General features: G+C 35.6%; 3 protein-coding genes across 3 annotated transcripts in view; 2 read left to right on the forward strand and 1 right to left on the reverse strand.

Annotated features, from left to right (window-relative positions):
• LOC105626427 (IQ motif and SEC7 domain-containing protein 1) overlaps nt 1-4,838 on the forward strand; it is a 55,112-nt gene extending 50,274 nt beyond the window's left edge. Inside the window, exons 2-9 of the mRNA XM_012207727.1 lie at nt 1,025-1,381; nt 1,538-1,819; nt 1,904-2,171; nt 2,304-2,660; nt 2,785-3,161; nt 3,400-4,055; nt 4,140-4,481; nt 4,564-4,838. Coding sequence (XP_012063117.1) covers nt 1,025-1,381; nt 1,538-1,819; nt 1,904-2,171; nt 2,304-2,660; nt 2,785-3,161; nt 3,400-4,055; nt 4,140-4,481; nt 4,564-4,838 — 2,914 coding nt within the window. The remainder of the gene's footprint in view (nt 1-1,024; nt 1,382-1,537; nt 1,820-1,903; nt 2,172-2,303; nt 2,661-2,784; nt 3,162-3,399; nt 4,056-4,139; nt 4,482-4,563) is intronic.
• Nucleotides 4,839-9,993: 5,155 nt separating this feature from the next.
• Nucleotides 9,994-11,747, forward strand: LOC105626428 (ankyrin repeat family A protein 2). The gene is made up of 5 exons (XM_012207728.1): nt 9,994-10,263; nt 10,689-10,821; nt 11,167-11,387; nt 11,461-11,608; nt 11,683-11,747. Exons 1-5 carry the CDS (start codon nt 9,994-9,996, stop codon nt 11,745-11,747), a joined length of 837 nt encoding a protein of 278 aa, XP_012063118.1.
• A 646-nt stretch (nt 11,748-12,393) lies between these two features.
• LOC105626625 (coatomer subunit delta) overlaps nt 12,394-16,608 on the reverse strand; it is a 6,297-nt gene continuing 2,082 nt past the window's right edge. The window contains exons 2-8 of the mRNA XM_012207918.1: nt 15,016-15,055; nt 14,518-14,741; nt 13,632-14,017; nt 13,391-13,558; nt 13,004-13,317; nt 12,562-12,878; nt 12,394-12,483 (exon numbers count right to left, since the gene is read on the reverse strand). Coding sequence (XP_012063308.1) covers nt 12,394-12,483; nt 12,562-12,878; nt 13,004-13,317; nt 13,391-13,558; nt 13,632-14,017; nt 14,518-14,741; nt 15,016-15,055 — 1,539 coding nt within the window. The remainder of the gene's footprint in view (nt 12,484-12,561; nt 12,879-13,003; nt 13,318-13,390; nt 13,559-13,631; nt 14,018-14,517; nt 14,742-15,015; nt 15,056-16,608) is intronic.

Here is a 16,608-nt window from a genome sequence, read left to right on the forward strand (position 1 = left end):
TGTGCTTGTGCTCTAATAATTAAAAACACCTGGCGTTTGCAGCCCCGTGACTAGGGTGTCGTTTATCTGATTTCAATTATTTCTGTACGGACTTGCCGTATAATGTTTCTTTGTATAGGTTCTTATAAGCTAGTTTTTCCTCGAATAAAAGATAGAATAAAAAACTAAATTGTGAAAATCTAGAAATAAAAATCTCTTCGTTTGAGACGCCGTCTTCAAGAGAAAAACGAAAATTTAAAAATTTATTTGAATATTTCTTCCATTTTTTAATTTGTGGTCTACGATAATTCATTCAACTCTCGAACTTTGCGATGAGTTCCTCTCTGTAAATCAATACTGCACTGAAAAAAAAATTTCTAGTTGAAAATGGACGAATCAGAATTTTTTCTGGTTAAGTCTACTAGAATTCTAGTTGAGATAATCAGAATTCTGATATAATATTTCTGGTAAAATCTATTAGAATTAGTTATTTTTATCAGAATAATTATATCAATCAGAATTCTAATTATCTCAACTAGAATTCTAGTAAACTTAACTAGAAAATTCTGATTCCATTTTCTACCAGAATTGCTGTTTAATCCAACCAGACCATTTTTCTCAGTGTGATGTCCACTTTTATCAATATAGATTAATTTTAATCTCGGTTTAATTTACTCTTTCTTCTTTTCTAATAGAACTAGAAAAAGATAAAAGTAAACTAAATCAAGATTAAAGTTAATCTATATTGATAGAAACGACTTTGAAGAAAATGCTGTTCAATAATATATGGAAAAATAATGATGAAACATTTATATATGTCTGGTAAGAAGTTATTATAAGTATAGATTAAAATCGGAACGTGATGGAGAAATTAATAATTCTCTGCGATTTTCGTCATGTCCGTTTCGTCAAATTCTTAGAGATGATTTATCAGAAAAATACTTTACAATTGAAGGATACAGAAGTCATTAATAACTTGAGAAAATAAAGTCTCGCGGACGTGATGTCTCGAACAAAAATTAATTAACATTTATCTCTTGCGCAGCTTCCCGACGAAGGTGGAGAGACCGTCGCACAGCAGTACGGCCGCTAGCCAGATCCACGGCAACAGCATGCACGGCGCGTACTCGTCTGGTAGCCAGACGTCCCTGTCGACGACATCGTACATCACGGGCCAGTCCTACATGCAGAATCAAAATTACGCGCACGGGCCTCCGTATCCTGCCGCGAGCGTGCAGGTCTATTCGCACAACGCAACAGGCTATTCGCAGCCGCAGAGCTACGGCACCATGGTGCAGGGCTTTGGTGGGCAACCACAGTCCGCTGGGTATCAGCAGAATCATCTTAAGAAGGGCTCGGTCCGTAACGGCGATGTGCTCAAGCGATGTCGGCTGCAGACCGCGTAAGTCATAATCTTATATCCTTTTTCGCGACCGCGAACAAACAACACATACGCAGAGAACCGTAACAGTCCGCCTGCGGATGAAAAATTGTATCGAGGAGCGCAGCCAAGAGAATGGATCGGAAGTTAAAAATTGCGTGGTTTCGTTTTCTATAGATACGAGTTGTCGCAGGATCTACTTGACAAACAGATCGAGATGCTAGAGCGGAAATACGGCGGCGTGAAGGCGCGGAACGCGGCACTGACAATTCAACGTGCCTTTCGGAGGTACACATTGCTGAAGAAATTCGCGGCGATCACGGCGATGGCCAAGGCAGAAAAGCGATTGAGTAGGAAGCTTCAAGAATTGGCGATCGACCGCTCGGGTAATCTCAACGATCACGAGAGAATGGTTTATCATAGTCAAATATACATTCAGCAAGCACAGTCCGCCAACAGGTAATTAAAAACGTTTCTCCGTGGAAGTTACTGTCGTTACGTTAAAAAAAAAAATTCATCGCGCTAAATTAACTGCGAATCTAGCAGACCAATGCCGATTCGAAGCATGTCTCTCAGGGAGAGGCGGCACGTGGACAATTCGCAATCGCCTATACCGAGAAGTCAGAGTGGTAGATGCGAGGTCCAGGTCAGCGGCCATCAACACACAAATCATAATTTGCACCAGAGCGGTAGACATACGCCCTCATTGGCGCCCAGCCCATGCAATCGACATCAGCAGTTACCACCGAGTCCCTGCTGGGAATCGAGCTCCCAGGAGAGCGGCTCCAGTATCCATTATTACAATCCACAGGTGAGTGTCGATAAACGTAATGACAAAGAAGACGATCGTATTGTAAAATGAACAGACTAATAATTTGTTACAAAATATATCTTGTTTTGTCGCCTTAATTTGATAGAAAAATGCAATTTCTATTTAATTTAGGAAGCCTTGTGCGGCCTGAGACAAGAAACGCCGCCAAGAGACTTGCTGCGAACACCATGCACATCGCCGTCGACGCCGCACAATCTACAGACGACTATATCGCAAAATTGGAACAACGCCAACCAGCTTGGTCCTGGCAGAACGAGGTGTTCCGGTAAAAAAGTCCCTCCGGAGGTACCGAAGAGAACGTCTTCTATCACCTCGAGATCTATGGAACCACGACATAATGGTCTTAGTAAAAGTGTGGAGAATGGAAGTCTAAGTTCGGTGCAGAGCTCCGGTAGTGATTCCACCAATTGCGAAAGCTCCGAGGGCGATGCTCAGAGAGGGTCTCCTGTCTGGAAGCACAAAGGAATTGTAAGTATAGTTGACTTTCTCTCATTATATTTACGCTTTACTTACTCGTTTAGCGCAAGTAACGGCGATTTTCTGAGGACGTAAGCGAAAAGCATTAACGGAACTGTTGTGATTGTGAAATCAGTCGAGTTCGCCGGAACATCAGGAATGCGCGAGTCATACTGCTGACACGACGGCGATGACCGTTAACGTGAAGGAGCTTGGCCATTCACATGCCAGCTCCGGTTATCAGCTTCCCCTAATGGACCACACAGAAAGTTTGCCGCCTCAAACGAGCTACAAGGTGTCCGAAACAGTGAGAAAGCGACAATACAGAGTCGGCCTAAATCTTTTCAATAAGAAACCGGAAAGGGGAATCAGTTATCTTATCAGACGTGGATTTTTGGAGAACAGTCCGCAAGGAGTCGCTAGATTCTTGATCAGTCGAAAAGGATTATCCAAACAGATGATAGGAGAGTATCTTGGAAATTTGCAGAACACTTTTAATATGGCAGTACTTGAGTAAGTGGTTTAATATACTTAATATATTTGAATGTTCAATGTTGAAAATAAAAGAATAAATTTTCGTTAATAAAGAATTGTTTCATTATAATTATACATTATTTAAAATACTTCTTTTAAAATAAAATATTGTCATAATGTTTAAAACATGTATAAAACATGTATTTTATTACTTATAATTCTATATCTATATCTCTTAGATATATCTATATTAATATTTAATACTTATAATTTACAGATGTTTCTCTCAGGAGTTAGATCTTTCTGGAATGCAAGTGGATGTCGCTTTACGAAAATTTCAAGCCTACTTCAGAATGCCTGGCGAGGCGCAAAAGATCGAGCGGTTAATGGAAGTCTTTAGTCAACGTTATTGCCAATGCAATCACGATGTAATATCGAGGCTGCGGTCGGCAGATACCGTTTTTGTCTTAGCCTTTGCTATTATCATGCTTAATACGGATTTGCATACACCTAACCTAAAGCCTGAGCGCAGAATGAGACTCGAGGATTTTATAAAAAATCTTCGAGGAATCGATGATTGCGGCGATATAGATCGGGATATCCTAGTTGGCATTTACGAACGAGTGAAAGATAATGAATTCAAGCCGGGCTCAGACCATGTGTCGCAAGTAATGAAGGTCCAAGCGACTATTGTTGGAAAGAAGCCAAACATGGCGTTGCCACATCGAAGATTGGTGTGTTACTGCAGGCTCTATGAGATACCGGATATTCATAAAAAAGAGAGACCTGGCGTTCATCAAAGAGAGGTTTTCCTCTTTAACGACCTGCTCGTTGTCACGAAGATATTGAGCAAGAAGAAGAATAGCGTAACTTATACTTTCAGGCAGAGCTTTACACTTTGTGGCATGGTGGTTACTTTATTTGAAGTTCCCCGTAAGTTTTTAATGAAATAAGTTTATGAAAATATTTAAATATTAGCGTAATCTTTACTTCTGATTGCTATCATTTGTCTTGCAGATTATCCATATGGCATAAGACTTTCTCAGCGTGTCGACGGAAAAGTTCTAGTCACATTTAATGCTCGAAACGAACATGACAGGTGTAAATTTGTGGAAGACCTTAGAGAATCTATCAGTGAAATGGATGAGATGGAAACTTTACGTATCGAAACTGAATTGGAGAGACAAAAGAGCAGTAGGGGTGCGCGAGGCGGTGCAGAAAACAGAGACTCTGGCGTCGCTGATGTAGAGATATGTCCTTGTCCCGGAACTTGTTCCGATAGAACAGAAACAGTCGATGTCGACACGCAATTGAAACGTTCCGCCCTTAGTAATTCTCTTCTTGATATACACGAGCAGTGTAAGTAGGGAAAAATATTTATATTTTCATATTTACATTTTAACAAATATATGAAATGTAACGTATCAATGTATGTATTTAGTTGCCGGTGAGAAGCCACAGCGTCGTGGAAGCGTGGGTTCTCTGGACAGCGGTATGTCTATTTCATTTCAATCTACTTCTGCCAGCTCGATGAGCCAAGGCATTAAACATCCTGGACAAGTTCATCCTATTCATCCAGGAGCTACAATTCCTGGAGCTGGTGGTAAGGGACTAGCTCAGCAGCCGTCTTTTTTAGGAGGTCTTTTCACCAAACGAGAGCGAAAACTGTCACAATCTGAAGAGTCCAGCCCTTACAGTCGTACCACGGAAGTATAATGTACTCTTCCAGTAATGTAAACGAGGTACACTTTTGTATATCTATTTTCTTCTAGTACGCTTCGTGTTTTTAATAAGATAAAGATATCTCGCGTTTATGTCGAGAATTTTAATAGCAATAATTACTCTCTAATTTATTCATATTAATAAAATTGCGATTTTTATTTCTTCTACTTGGATCTTCTCGTTGTGCAGTTTTTTTTCTTAAAAAAAAAGTGAATTAATACAAGCAGCAAGACTGCCGTGAACTGTTCTATTACCGTACTAATAGAGTAGTATCTTTTTATACGTATATCACGAAGCGTGCTAAAGGATTAAAGCGCTAATGATGACAGCTAAAGACGTAAATCTAAAGGATTGGGCAGGATCCAATCGAAATCACCAGGCGCATTTAAAAAGAAAAAGAAAATTTTAACCTATTCTCCTCTCCCAAGATTATGTATAGTATTTATTCATCTAAAACAACTAATGGACACATTTTTCACACTGTATTTATAATTTATGAAGACGCGATATTGAATGATAGAATTGTGTGTAGATAATATTACATTTTTGCTTAGTTTTACAGGCGGGCGTTAACGAGTAGAATTTAATGAAGAGAAAATTTCTTAATTCACAAGAATTGTAAGAATGCGAGATACTGTCAAGAATTTCTAATAGTAATCGCTATCAACAAGTATTATCACCATCACCAATTCGAAAAATTGTAAATAATAGGCTTATAACGATGTTCGAAACGAATTGTCACGTGTAACAAAAAGAAATTAGTATAAGGGAAACGATAAGCAATCTCTATGTTAGGTGCATGTTGATGTCTAACGATTTTTATTAACGGAAACGTGAAGTTTGAATGTAGCAATGAAATAAGACTTAACGTAAGACGTAAGACGTGTTTGTCATTATAGCAATCTATTGATAATCATTCACGAGAAGTAGTTTTTGCTTATGTATGTTGAAATTTTGACTCAAAGTTGTTCACATTTTCAAAAGAGGAAAAAAGGAGCGAAAAGAAAAAAAGCCATCATGTTAAATATATCCAGGATTAATTCGTTTCTCGTTTTTCGCGGCAAAAATAGACGCTAGATCTAAACGTCGATAATATCGTTGCGAGAGTATAATCACGTAAGCTAAGATACATACGCGAAATAAACGGGGAAAAAAAGAAAGAAAAAAACGCGCATGCCTTATATACTGCCATGATAAAAAAATCTCCCGCGACCGAGAAACGAACTAATGAAATCACAATCGTAGAGGAGGTCGGAAATTTTTTCCAAGAGCTGTGGAATTGTATGACAAACTAATTGAAACTTGATAATGTACATAGCGCTGATCGTGACATCAGCTGGCTGTAAACAAGCAAACGGCGTTTATTAATTTAATGATAATCTCCCGTTAAAATAACGCATCTCTACATAAGAGGAGTGTTTAATATAATTCTATTTTAGATTTCTACTCTCTTTACTTGTGCTCTAATTCTTTCTTAGTATCGTGAATATCAGACGTGTGTTTAACCAAAAGATTTTAATGACGTTACAAAGGGAAAAGAGAGAGAGTGAAAGAGACCCAGTAGGCCATCTGCTTAAACAGATTTTGCAAATCATTAAAAATTTTTATGCAGAATCTGTTATATCAGATGCTGGCGATAGAATGTCACAAAAAAAATAATAGAATTTGTTTGTATAATTTGACACCTCGATAGGCAAATTGAAAATATTGCACATTAACTTATGGCATCATGAACTTATGACAATTTTGCAATAATTGCGCTAGAATGATTCGCTATATATATTATTATTTTGTTAAAATACTACATTGAACTTAATTGAGAAGTGAACAAATATAGAGATATTGAGATACAAATTTAGAAAAGATCGGAGTTTTTACATCTATTTTGTAAATATACCCGTAATTGCAGATTACAAATTTTATACAAGATTTTGTCATATAATTTAATAAGTATTTATATATTATCCTATCGAGGTATAACTGATTGACAAAGCATAAGAAAGTAGTTTTAATGCAGACACAGATGGTACTGATCTGCTAAATTTTTCTAATCGAATTTATTATCAATTTTCTGGCATTCTGCGAATAGTTTGCTTACTGGGGAGAAAAAAAGATGCTTTTGACCGCATTGTTAATATCAGCGATAAGTTTTGTAATTATCGTTAACTTAAGATTAAGATTCGTTAGAGAGAACGACTTGGCAATCGGTCAAAAAATATTGTGCAAAAAACATTCTCGTTCTCCTATATTGTAAATATCAGAATTTTTCCAGCACGCTGAACGAAAAGCGATTTAGAGATAAGTCGGGCTGAAAATTTTTATACGTAACCGCATGATCGACTACGTTCTAATTTTGCGCCTGTCACGTCTGCTAATAACTGTTATCGATTGATCCTTGACACGTATGACCCGTATCGCTAATGTACTTTATAAACGTTGTAAACAATCGAATGTTGAACACTCCGTTCTATTTATGATTCTAATAAAGAGAAACGAGAAAAGGAACAGAGGAATTGTTGAAATTGTCGAGAGACAATTTATGTATTTGTGGTAGCTTGTCGACAATACATTTTGTTTACAGAAAGAGAGAGAAAGAGAGATAAACGAAGGTATATTTCCATGCCTGTTGCGAACTTTTCTTCATTAGAGGCTTTCCATTTGGTGACAAGTCGACACAAGTATCGTTTTATTTTTATTGCTTACTAAATATAAAGAAAGATGGAACAATGCTTGTGTCGATTTGTACCATTAAATGGAAAGCATCCATATTAAACGAGCTACTCGTGCACGCATCACCGACATCGATTCTAGTCTTTCTCATCAACACAATGTACGCGATATGATCTCGTACGACAGAATATGGGATTACCTCGCGAAGATAATCCTTTAATGTCCATTTCTACCAGTGTAGATTAACTTTAATCTCGGTTTAATTTATTCTTTATCCTTTTATAATTCTTAGAACTAAAAAAAGATAAAAAGTAAGTTAAATCAAGATTAAAATTAATTTACGTTAATACAATAGAAATAGGCAGAAATTGTACAGAGAGTACATGATCGACTTTAGACGCAGCGTTAACGTCACAAGTATACTAAGTTCCACGGACGAGATCGCGTCAATTCTTCTCACTGGCCACTCACTTAAATAATCTGAATTCTGTGATAATCTCGCGCGAGGATAAGAAAAAAAAAGACTGATTAGGAAAACCCCAAATTTTCTTACGACATGTATCTTTTTTTTTGTCACTTTTTCCCACCCTCACAAAGAAAAAGAAGTCACTTTATTGAGCAATGAGAATGAGATGAATTGAGCATCGCCTCGCACTATTCCTCGAATTTGATACCTATTGTCATACTGTCGTTATCAGTCGCGTTAAACTAGAAATACGTATTCTTGTTAGCGGAAAAATATCAGGGAAGAATGGATTGCACCAAATTGGCGCGATCTTTAAAGTCTGATGCCCGATTGAGCACGTCGCAGTCGTTATTCGGCTGGCTCTCCGAGAAAGCCTTGCTGGTGAGAAAGCGTGTATAATCAAGATCAATCGCCCCTTTTCCTCTCGCCCCCTCCTCTTCCCTCTCAATGCCAAATTATTAGTAAATTTTTCCCTTGTTAGTCTAGTAAATGCTGTAAGTACACTGTGTTAATAAATAACTCTGAATTCGAAATGCGTGTATTTATCCTTCATCAATATCAGCTTATTTATCATCTCTGACGTCATGCTGCTTGACAATTCATCAATTAATATAATCTGTGAGTAATTTATTAATATATATATTACTATTAATATATTATTAATATATTAATATATTACTATTAATATATTATTAATATATTATTAATACTACTAATAATGTTATTATTAATATTACTATTAATAATATTATTCGTTTAGAAAGAAAGACTTGATTAGCATTCAAATCTTTGGATGGTAGACAAAAATTTTACCGTGATCAATTCTATCGGTCGTATTAAACATCAATTAAGTTAATTAGCCGAAATCGTCCTAAGTTTTCAAGTAACATATTCTGTATTTTTATTAATGAATAAAACTATTATAATTTATTGTTATTTTTGCACAGAAAAAAAGATTAAAAATGATAAAATTAAAAGAAGAAATTGAAAGAAATTTTACAATTCTACAATTAAATTAATTTGTCAATTAATTTAATAATTTGCTCTAATCTTCCGAAAATAGATCTGTTAACTTTGCTTTCCATTTACACACAAATGAAACTAAATCTGAAGTGAGCTGAGTATTTTATATTCAAATTAATGTCATCATTATTTGCTTACTTTGATAAAAAATTATTACATGACAACACAGGTTCATAACTTTTAAAGTGAGTTTACGTGAGTGACTCACAGCACGATCTCGATCTTGTGTTATAGGCAAAAACTCAGTTAAATCTCACTTGTCAGAATGCAAAAGGAACGCGCATTCAACTGATATAATATCATAAGTAAGAATTATTTGAGAATCGGTATAAATGGAAAGCAACTTTTCTGATATATTGGGCGCGTTCAAATTAACAAACCAGCTAGTCTGCTCGTTGAGCAAATGAACATAATTGGTTGTTACTTATAGATTCAACCAATTATATACAATCGCTCGATATAAGTATGCTTAGCTGTTTTGCCGTCTTGAACTCGACCATTGATAACAATAAATCCATCGTCGATACGCCGCATATACTGCACATCTAAAACATCTTTCCAGCGCGCATGAACTGTTTATTTGTATCGGTTCTCAATGTTCGCACATGTATGTACATCCTTTCGTAAATAAATACAACGGAACACACAGCATCTATGCAGGGTGTCGTATATATGATTATTGCTGCATTTAAATAATAGTGGAACAATATCAACATGAGAATGAGAATCGAATTCCACGTCTCTTGACAATCCCGACAATCTCCGACGTGGAATGTTTTCAATCAGATTACTCTTTGAGATAATGTATTCCTAACCTCCAACATGGTGTAAATCTAGTAATTCATCCAGTTTTATATGATTTCATAGAAAATTCTGTTTTCGCGTTCGACTAACAAATAACGAATAAAAAGGACATCGTAAAACGAAACTGATCCGCTTGGTCCATTTCGCACATTACTTGTGCGATTTGAAATTTCATGTTTGACAGCTATGGAAGATCAGATTCACTCGGAATTAATTCTAAAGGAGGAGCGGGAAGAGGACGAAATCAAAGGGGACCGCTGCTCTACTGAGACTGCCGAGAGTGAGAAGAGCGTCACTCCTGATGGATCGGCGATCGGGATACGGCCGAAACCTCTGATTTACAAGCCGGAAAACGTGAGCATCGGCTGCAAATCCGAGCCACTCGAGACAAAGTGGCACTGGGCACCAGGAGCGTGGCAAGACTCGACCAGGACTAGCGCCTTCCAACCATACAAGGTACTCCTCTCTCAGCCTTCTCCTTGAACTCCACGGGACATCAGTATCGACCTCAAGAGTCAGGGGATTCACCCGTCGCGACAAAGAAGTTATTGTAATACCGTCGCCTGTAGGCCATAGAATATTTATATTTTATTAACTAAATATATAAGATCTATTTTTTATACAAAAGCTAAGCGGTTTATAGATTGTCTTCATGTCCAGATTCATTATTAGAATGCCAATGTTCGTGAATATTACAATTTATCAGGACGAGGAGCAGCTTGACACAGTATCAAACTGGTCCTTGTCTTGATGAAGTAAACTGTAATGTTTACAAAACAGCATTCTAATAATGAATTTGGACAAGGAGGGCTTATAGCTTCTGTATAGAAAGTATCCTGTGGAAGCTTTAAAAGTATTATTCATTTTTTATCTATTTGTAGCCACCCACTCTGCTCACAAATTTGCAAAGAGGCAATACTCAAACGCAGATACACCAGCTCTATGTTGGTAACGACATCACGTTTCATACCTTGGCGGGTCAGGGGGAACTTACATCTGATCATATACATTCAAGTAAATTATATGTATGCACTGTACATCTTATGGTGAATTCAGTCACGCACTACATTGAATTAATACATATTAAAAAAGCTGTTTTATGTAAAGTATCTAAATGCAATAGTTTAATATGATCAACTTTGACAATGAGATAATACACATATATCCTGTTAAATAACGTGATAATATTGTTATTGGAAATTTAATCATTTAAAATATTTAAATAAATATGTTAATGTATGTATATTTTATAGATAGCTATTTTAGTACTAATCTAGTAATGCAAGTGATTAAATTCGCTATTATTGTCTAAATTAAAATATAAATATTATTGTAAAATAACACATCTTTGCTGCACAGACTCAGTGGATATGACTGATGAAAAAGGCTTAACTGGATTGATGTGGGCTAGTGCTTACGGACAAATAGGTAGTGCTAAACAATTGCTCAAAAGGGGCGCCAGTATAAATCGTTGTGGACCAAACTTACAGACTAGTCTACACTTGGCAGCCGCCTATGGTCATCACGATGTTGTCAAATTATTGTTAAATCATGGAGCTGATCCTAACGCATGTGATGAGGTACACACATTTCTTTAAGTATAAACTTAATTTCTGGTATCATGTATCATATAATTATATTTCTATGCTGTAGGATGGTAATACTCCATTAATATATGGAGCACACTGCGATCATCCACATGTTTGTTATGAATTATTAATAAAAGGTGCAGAAATAACACTTACTAATACCTCAAATATAAGTGCTTATAAAGCAGCAATTATGAATAATTCAATGAATGGTAAGCATTTTCTTTTAAAAACATTTAAAAGAATCTACATGAAAATGGTAAATTTGATTTTTATTAATTTGCAGCTAAAGCAGTTATTGAGAATCATTTGATACCACAAATTATAAGTACGCCAACGGATGAATTATAACGATGTTTGTTTTATTAAATTGTAATATTATAATTTGTTTAAATAAAAAATTGTAATATTAAATTGTATATTATACGTTTTTACAAATTGTAAATAAAAATGAAGAAATAATTGTTTTTGTCGTTTAAGTATAAGAAAAATTTTTCTCTATAGCATATTTTTAACAATAATTTTAAAAAACATGGCAACACAACATGAAATATTTTCCAAGACAAGGTAACATAAACTTACGAATGAGTAACAAAATTTGATGTATATATTTGGTAATAATACAATCTTTTGCAGGAGCTATTGCAATACTAAAATATATGTATAGAGTAGAAAGTAAATATGATAAATTTGCATGTATGAATTATAACCAAGTTTAGTCAAATTAAAATATATCTTCTTTTTTTTACAAATGTGTATAAGTATTCGGCACCGAACAGCTATTAAATAGCATATTAAATTGATACATGTACATAAATATAGCAAATGACATATATCAATGTTTAATGAATCACGTAAGAATGGTTGTATGGCAATAAAATTAAAATTCAATAGTCAATCTTGATTGTTGATCGTAACATTATGCTTTCCCACTGAACTGTGCCTACTTTCATATTCTTACATACGCAAATACTTTTCATCTATTATCCATAATGTCTTATGCAACTTCATAATTATCAGTGAAAAACACTGATTCTACTGAATACTTAACTGGGCTCTGATCTTCTACAAGCAGAACTTCGCTAACCTGAAAAATAAAAATAACATTATTTTTATATAATTTGATATAATTTGCGAAACACATAGAAATCTATGTATTCTATACCTTAATTTTAGCATACGGCGTTTTAGATGTAAATGAAACATGAAGTGGGAAGAAATCTGCAGGTGTAGAAGATGGGGCTGAAAATTCCATAGAGCCTGATTTCGTTGAAGCATCAATCACTGGTAGGGACCAAACTAACGTGTTTCGTCGTGCTTCGTGTGTATACTGTCCGTCACATTCACTGACGATAGGATTACATCCAATAGGTAGAGGAATGTTTATTTGGACGTCATTCAGCTCAAGATCGGCCTGTTCCAATTCGTATTCGATATTCACATCGCAGCCACCTTCTCCGTTTTCAGAAGGCCAGCAATTTACTATTATAAACAATTAAATGTATACTCATATATTTCATAGATTTAAAAGAAAATTTATTAAAAAGATTTAAAAGAAAATGAATTAAAAGTAAAAGCGTATATGACAATTATTATTGCAGCCTTACTTGAAATTGGTAATGCTGTTTCGTCTTGAGCTTGAAAACGCCATTTCAGCACACCAACGTCAGTGTTCAATGGGAATGGTTTCGTAGGTACTTTCAGACCTATTTGTCCATGTGATCTAAACAATTCTTTGTCCACGTTTGGATGAGTTTGTAATTGTATTCCTCTTGTGTCGCTGTTCTCGACTTGCACACGGATACGTCCCCATTTCTCATCAGAGATGTATAAAGTTACCAAACCATGCAACTCGAAATTTTGTAAACCTCCATCCCGACCGACACGTACATTAAGTCGTTCTTCTTGTCTTAAGTGAACCCTTTTGATGGAAATACATTTTTTGAATAATTGTTCGTGAATGATTTTGAAGTTTCTATATATCATCAACATACAATTCTGTATTAATTATCTGAGGAGTTTGCGTTGATTTTGTTCCAAGAGCAGCAAGTGGTCCTGATACGACATTTTCTCCTTCTTCCTTCAATTGATCAACGAATGAGTCTACATCGCGAGACTTTCCACCTAATTTCATTGCACTTGGTCCAACATTTAATGGTTTCCTAATAAAATAATTATAGTAAAAATATTTACATTTATAAATACAATTATGATCAAGATTAAAATTAATCATACAGCTTGGGCTTGTAAGAAGGTCTAATCGGTTCAGGCACAAAGTTAGCTGTATCACCAACAGACGGAGTAGCTGGGGTGCTACCGCTTCCATATCCTCCAAATGCGGGACTTTTAATTCCGCCTTTTTTGTTAGCTTCCATCATCCTTTGCCTCTGCAATTCTTTGGCCTTTTCACGCATCTTATTCTTAGCTTCACGTTCTTGTGTCATTCGAACTGCTTGATAAACCTTCTCCTCATGTGAATCCATTTCTACAAAGGTTCTGATTTGTGCTAAATTGACGTTCTCCCTATAGCCTAATGCAACTATTTCATCAAATGCAAATATCAAATTGAATGCATTCTCTGCTATTTCAAGTTCATCCATTGAGTTGCAGTATTCTGGAATCTGAAAGAAATCAAATATATACTTAATGTACATAATTAACAATAATAAATCTACAGTAATGAGTTTTATCTATAGTATAATGGAGCAAACCTTTCCTATACTAAATTATAAAAAAACTGCAGCCTGATGGAAAAAAGGAAAACATATGAATATTTGTCTTTCTGACTTTTTCCTTTAATTATGATAATAAAACAACATCATTAATCAATTAATCAAAAAAAATAGTCACATCAGAATATCATTGGCTGCATTCGGCAGAAAAAAACTGTTAAGCAGAACATATCCTATAGAGTTCACTGATCCATAGAAATGAGTTCAGCAGAGAAAATCAATCAGTTAGTGTTTAGATATAAATATGATTGATTCTTGCCTTTAGGTCTTCGTTATCTATAAATCTAAATGTGGGAACCAATCGTATTAAAGAATTGCTAAGCTAACTGATTAGTTTTCTCTATTGAACGCAGCTATTACTTTTATGATCCATTAATATATCTATTTACCACTCTCGCAAAGAGCCTTAGAGTTTCCAAATCCTCCAAAATATTGCTGGCCTTAGTCGTGATAAGTAGCATGTAAACCTTCTCAAGTGGCTGATAAACATATCTAACAGATTCCGTTTCCACAAATGTATGCTGTTTACCCGAGCTCATTAGTTTTGGGAACGCAGCAAGTAGGCCTTCTATTCTCGCTTTTGTCATTTCGACAAACTGTCGAGAAATTATAGCTGGAAGAGTAATACAAATTGTGATGAAGAAATAATTGCATATTTTTTTTTCAAATTACTCAATTTTATTGATAAAAATAGGTTCAAGGAAGCAGAAAATTATGCGACTTTTTCTTACAATCGATCAGTTGATACTCATTCCTCAACAAATAAAACACAATACGGATTATAGATATGAGATAAAAATATCATGTGATTAGTAGCTGACACTATTAAAACAAGACACGCATACGCAACATATGTACAGCAATGCAAGAATATTTTGTGAACTCACTTTTTCCAGATTTGGTGCATACCGCAGCGGCGATGAGTACCTAGAAAAAAATGAGCATACAATACCACATAAATTTGGCTACAGAATTAAATGCCTGGCGGGCACACGCCGTTAAATGGATGACATCTGTGGACGATGTCATGAGCGGTTCCGTTGCTGCAGGATTCCTTTTTTAAGAAGCAGAATTTTGACAACGATCTCACGACCGCGGAAGAAAATCACTTACCATCCTGACGAGTGATTCTGCAACGCTCCGTGTATGCGATTTAATCTAAATGTATTTCCTTATCGTACACGAACGGACTTCTCCACATCACACATATACAAATACATGAACAAGGGAAACAGAGGGCGCACTATGCTGACGTGTGCCATGATCAAAGAACGAGAGACGTTTCGCCATGAATCACGATAATCGTAGTAGGAAATCTGTGAAGGGTATTCGCAGATCACGTGAACGTGATGATGCAGTCAAACATCATTCAATTACATTACCGGAAGAATAGTAGTCGTCTAAAATAAAATTGATACGTATTCAGACACTTCAGACATAACTCCGGATCTACAATAGATTTTTAAGCTGTAAGAAATGGACGAATCACAATCACTTATTCTTCTTGCATTCGATTGTAGTTACTCCAGATCTACAATAGAGTTCTAAGCCTTAAGCCATAATAAATGGACGAATCATAGGCCTAGTTTCCACCGAGGGTTTAATCTGGATCAGAATATAAGAACCAATCAACTACAGTCGAGCATTTCCCTGTTCCTCGTTCGACTGTAGTTGATTGGTTCTTACATTCTAATCCGGATTAAACTTTCGGTGGAAACTAAGCCATAGTCGATTATTCTCCTCGAATTCGACTGTAATTGATCAATCTTATGACTTAAGGCTTAAAACTATTGTAGATCCGGACTAAAAGGCCGCAGCATAGACTTTTGCATAACATAGTACTTATAGAGAATCAATTAATTTAGAATCTTTTCTTTCTTTCCATTTCCGAAAAAAAGAACTTTAGGTTTGCTTCTACTCACTTCAACGAGCGCGTTAGAGTAAGTAAATGCTATGATAGGAGCCCGCATTAGGCCGGATTCACATCTTGACGAAAAAACGGAAAGCGGAAAAGCGGAAGTCAATCAGAACTCGTGGAAAGAAGCAGACAAGCGAAATGTATTGCCTACTACTACTGCGAGTTCTGATTGACTTTTGCTTTTCCGCTTTTCACTTTTCAGTCAAGGTGTAAATTCGGCCTTAGATCACCGATTCTGCAAGCCGACCCAACTGTCAACTCTAATTGCCGACCAATAATGGATCGATCACATTGAATCAGTCTCTTATTGTAATTGGTTAAATTTTTTATACCTTATGTGTTAGGCATTATGCATAAGAAAATAAATTAATCAAAGTCCTTCATTTTTTCCTTTCCATAAAATAAGACCTTTGATTGAATGAATTGTTTATATATATATATATATATATATATATATATATATATATATATATATATGTCGTTAGTACGTAAGTACGTTGTCGTCCGTTCCGTTACGTTAAGTAATAATACTACTACAACAAAATAATACATCACATATTTA

The sequence above is a fragment of the Atta cephalotes genome (genome assembly GCF_000143395.1).
Source record: "Atta cephalotes unplaced genomic scaffold scaffold00005, whole genome shotgun sequence".
Taxonomy (NCBI): domain Eukaryota; kingdom Metazoa; phylum Arthropoda; class Insecta; order Hymenoptera; family Formicidae; genus Atta; species Atta cephalotes.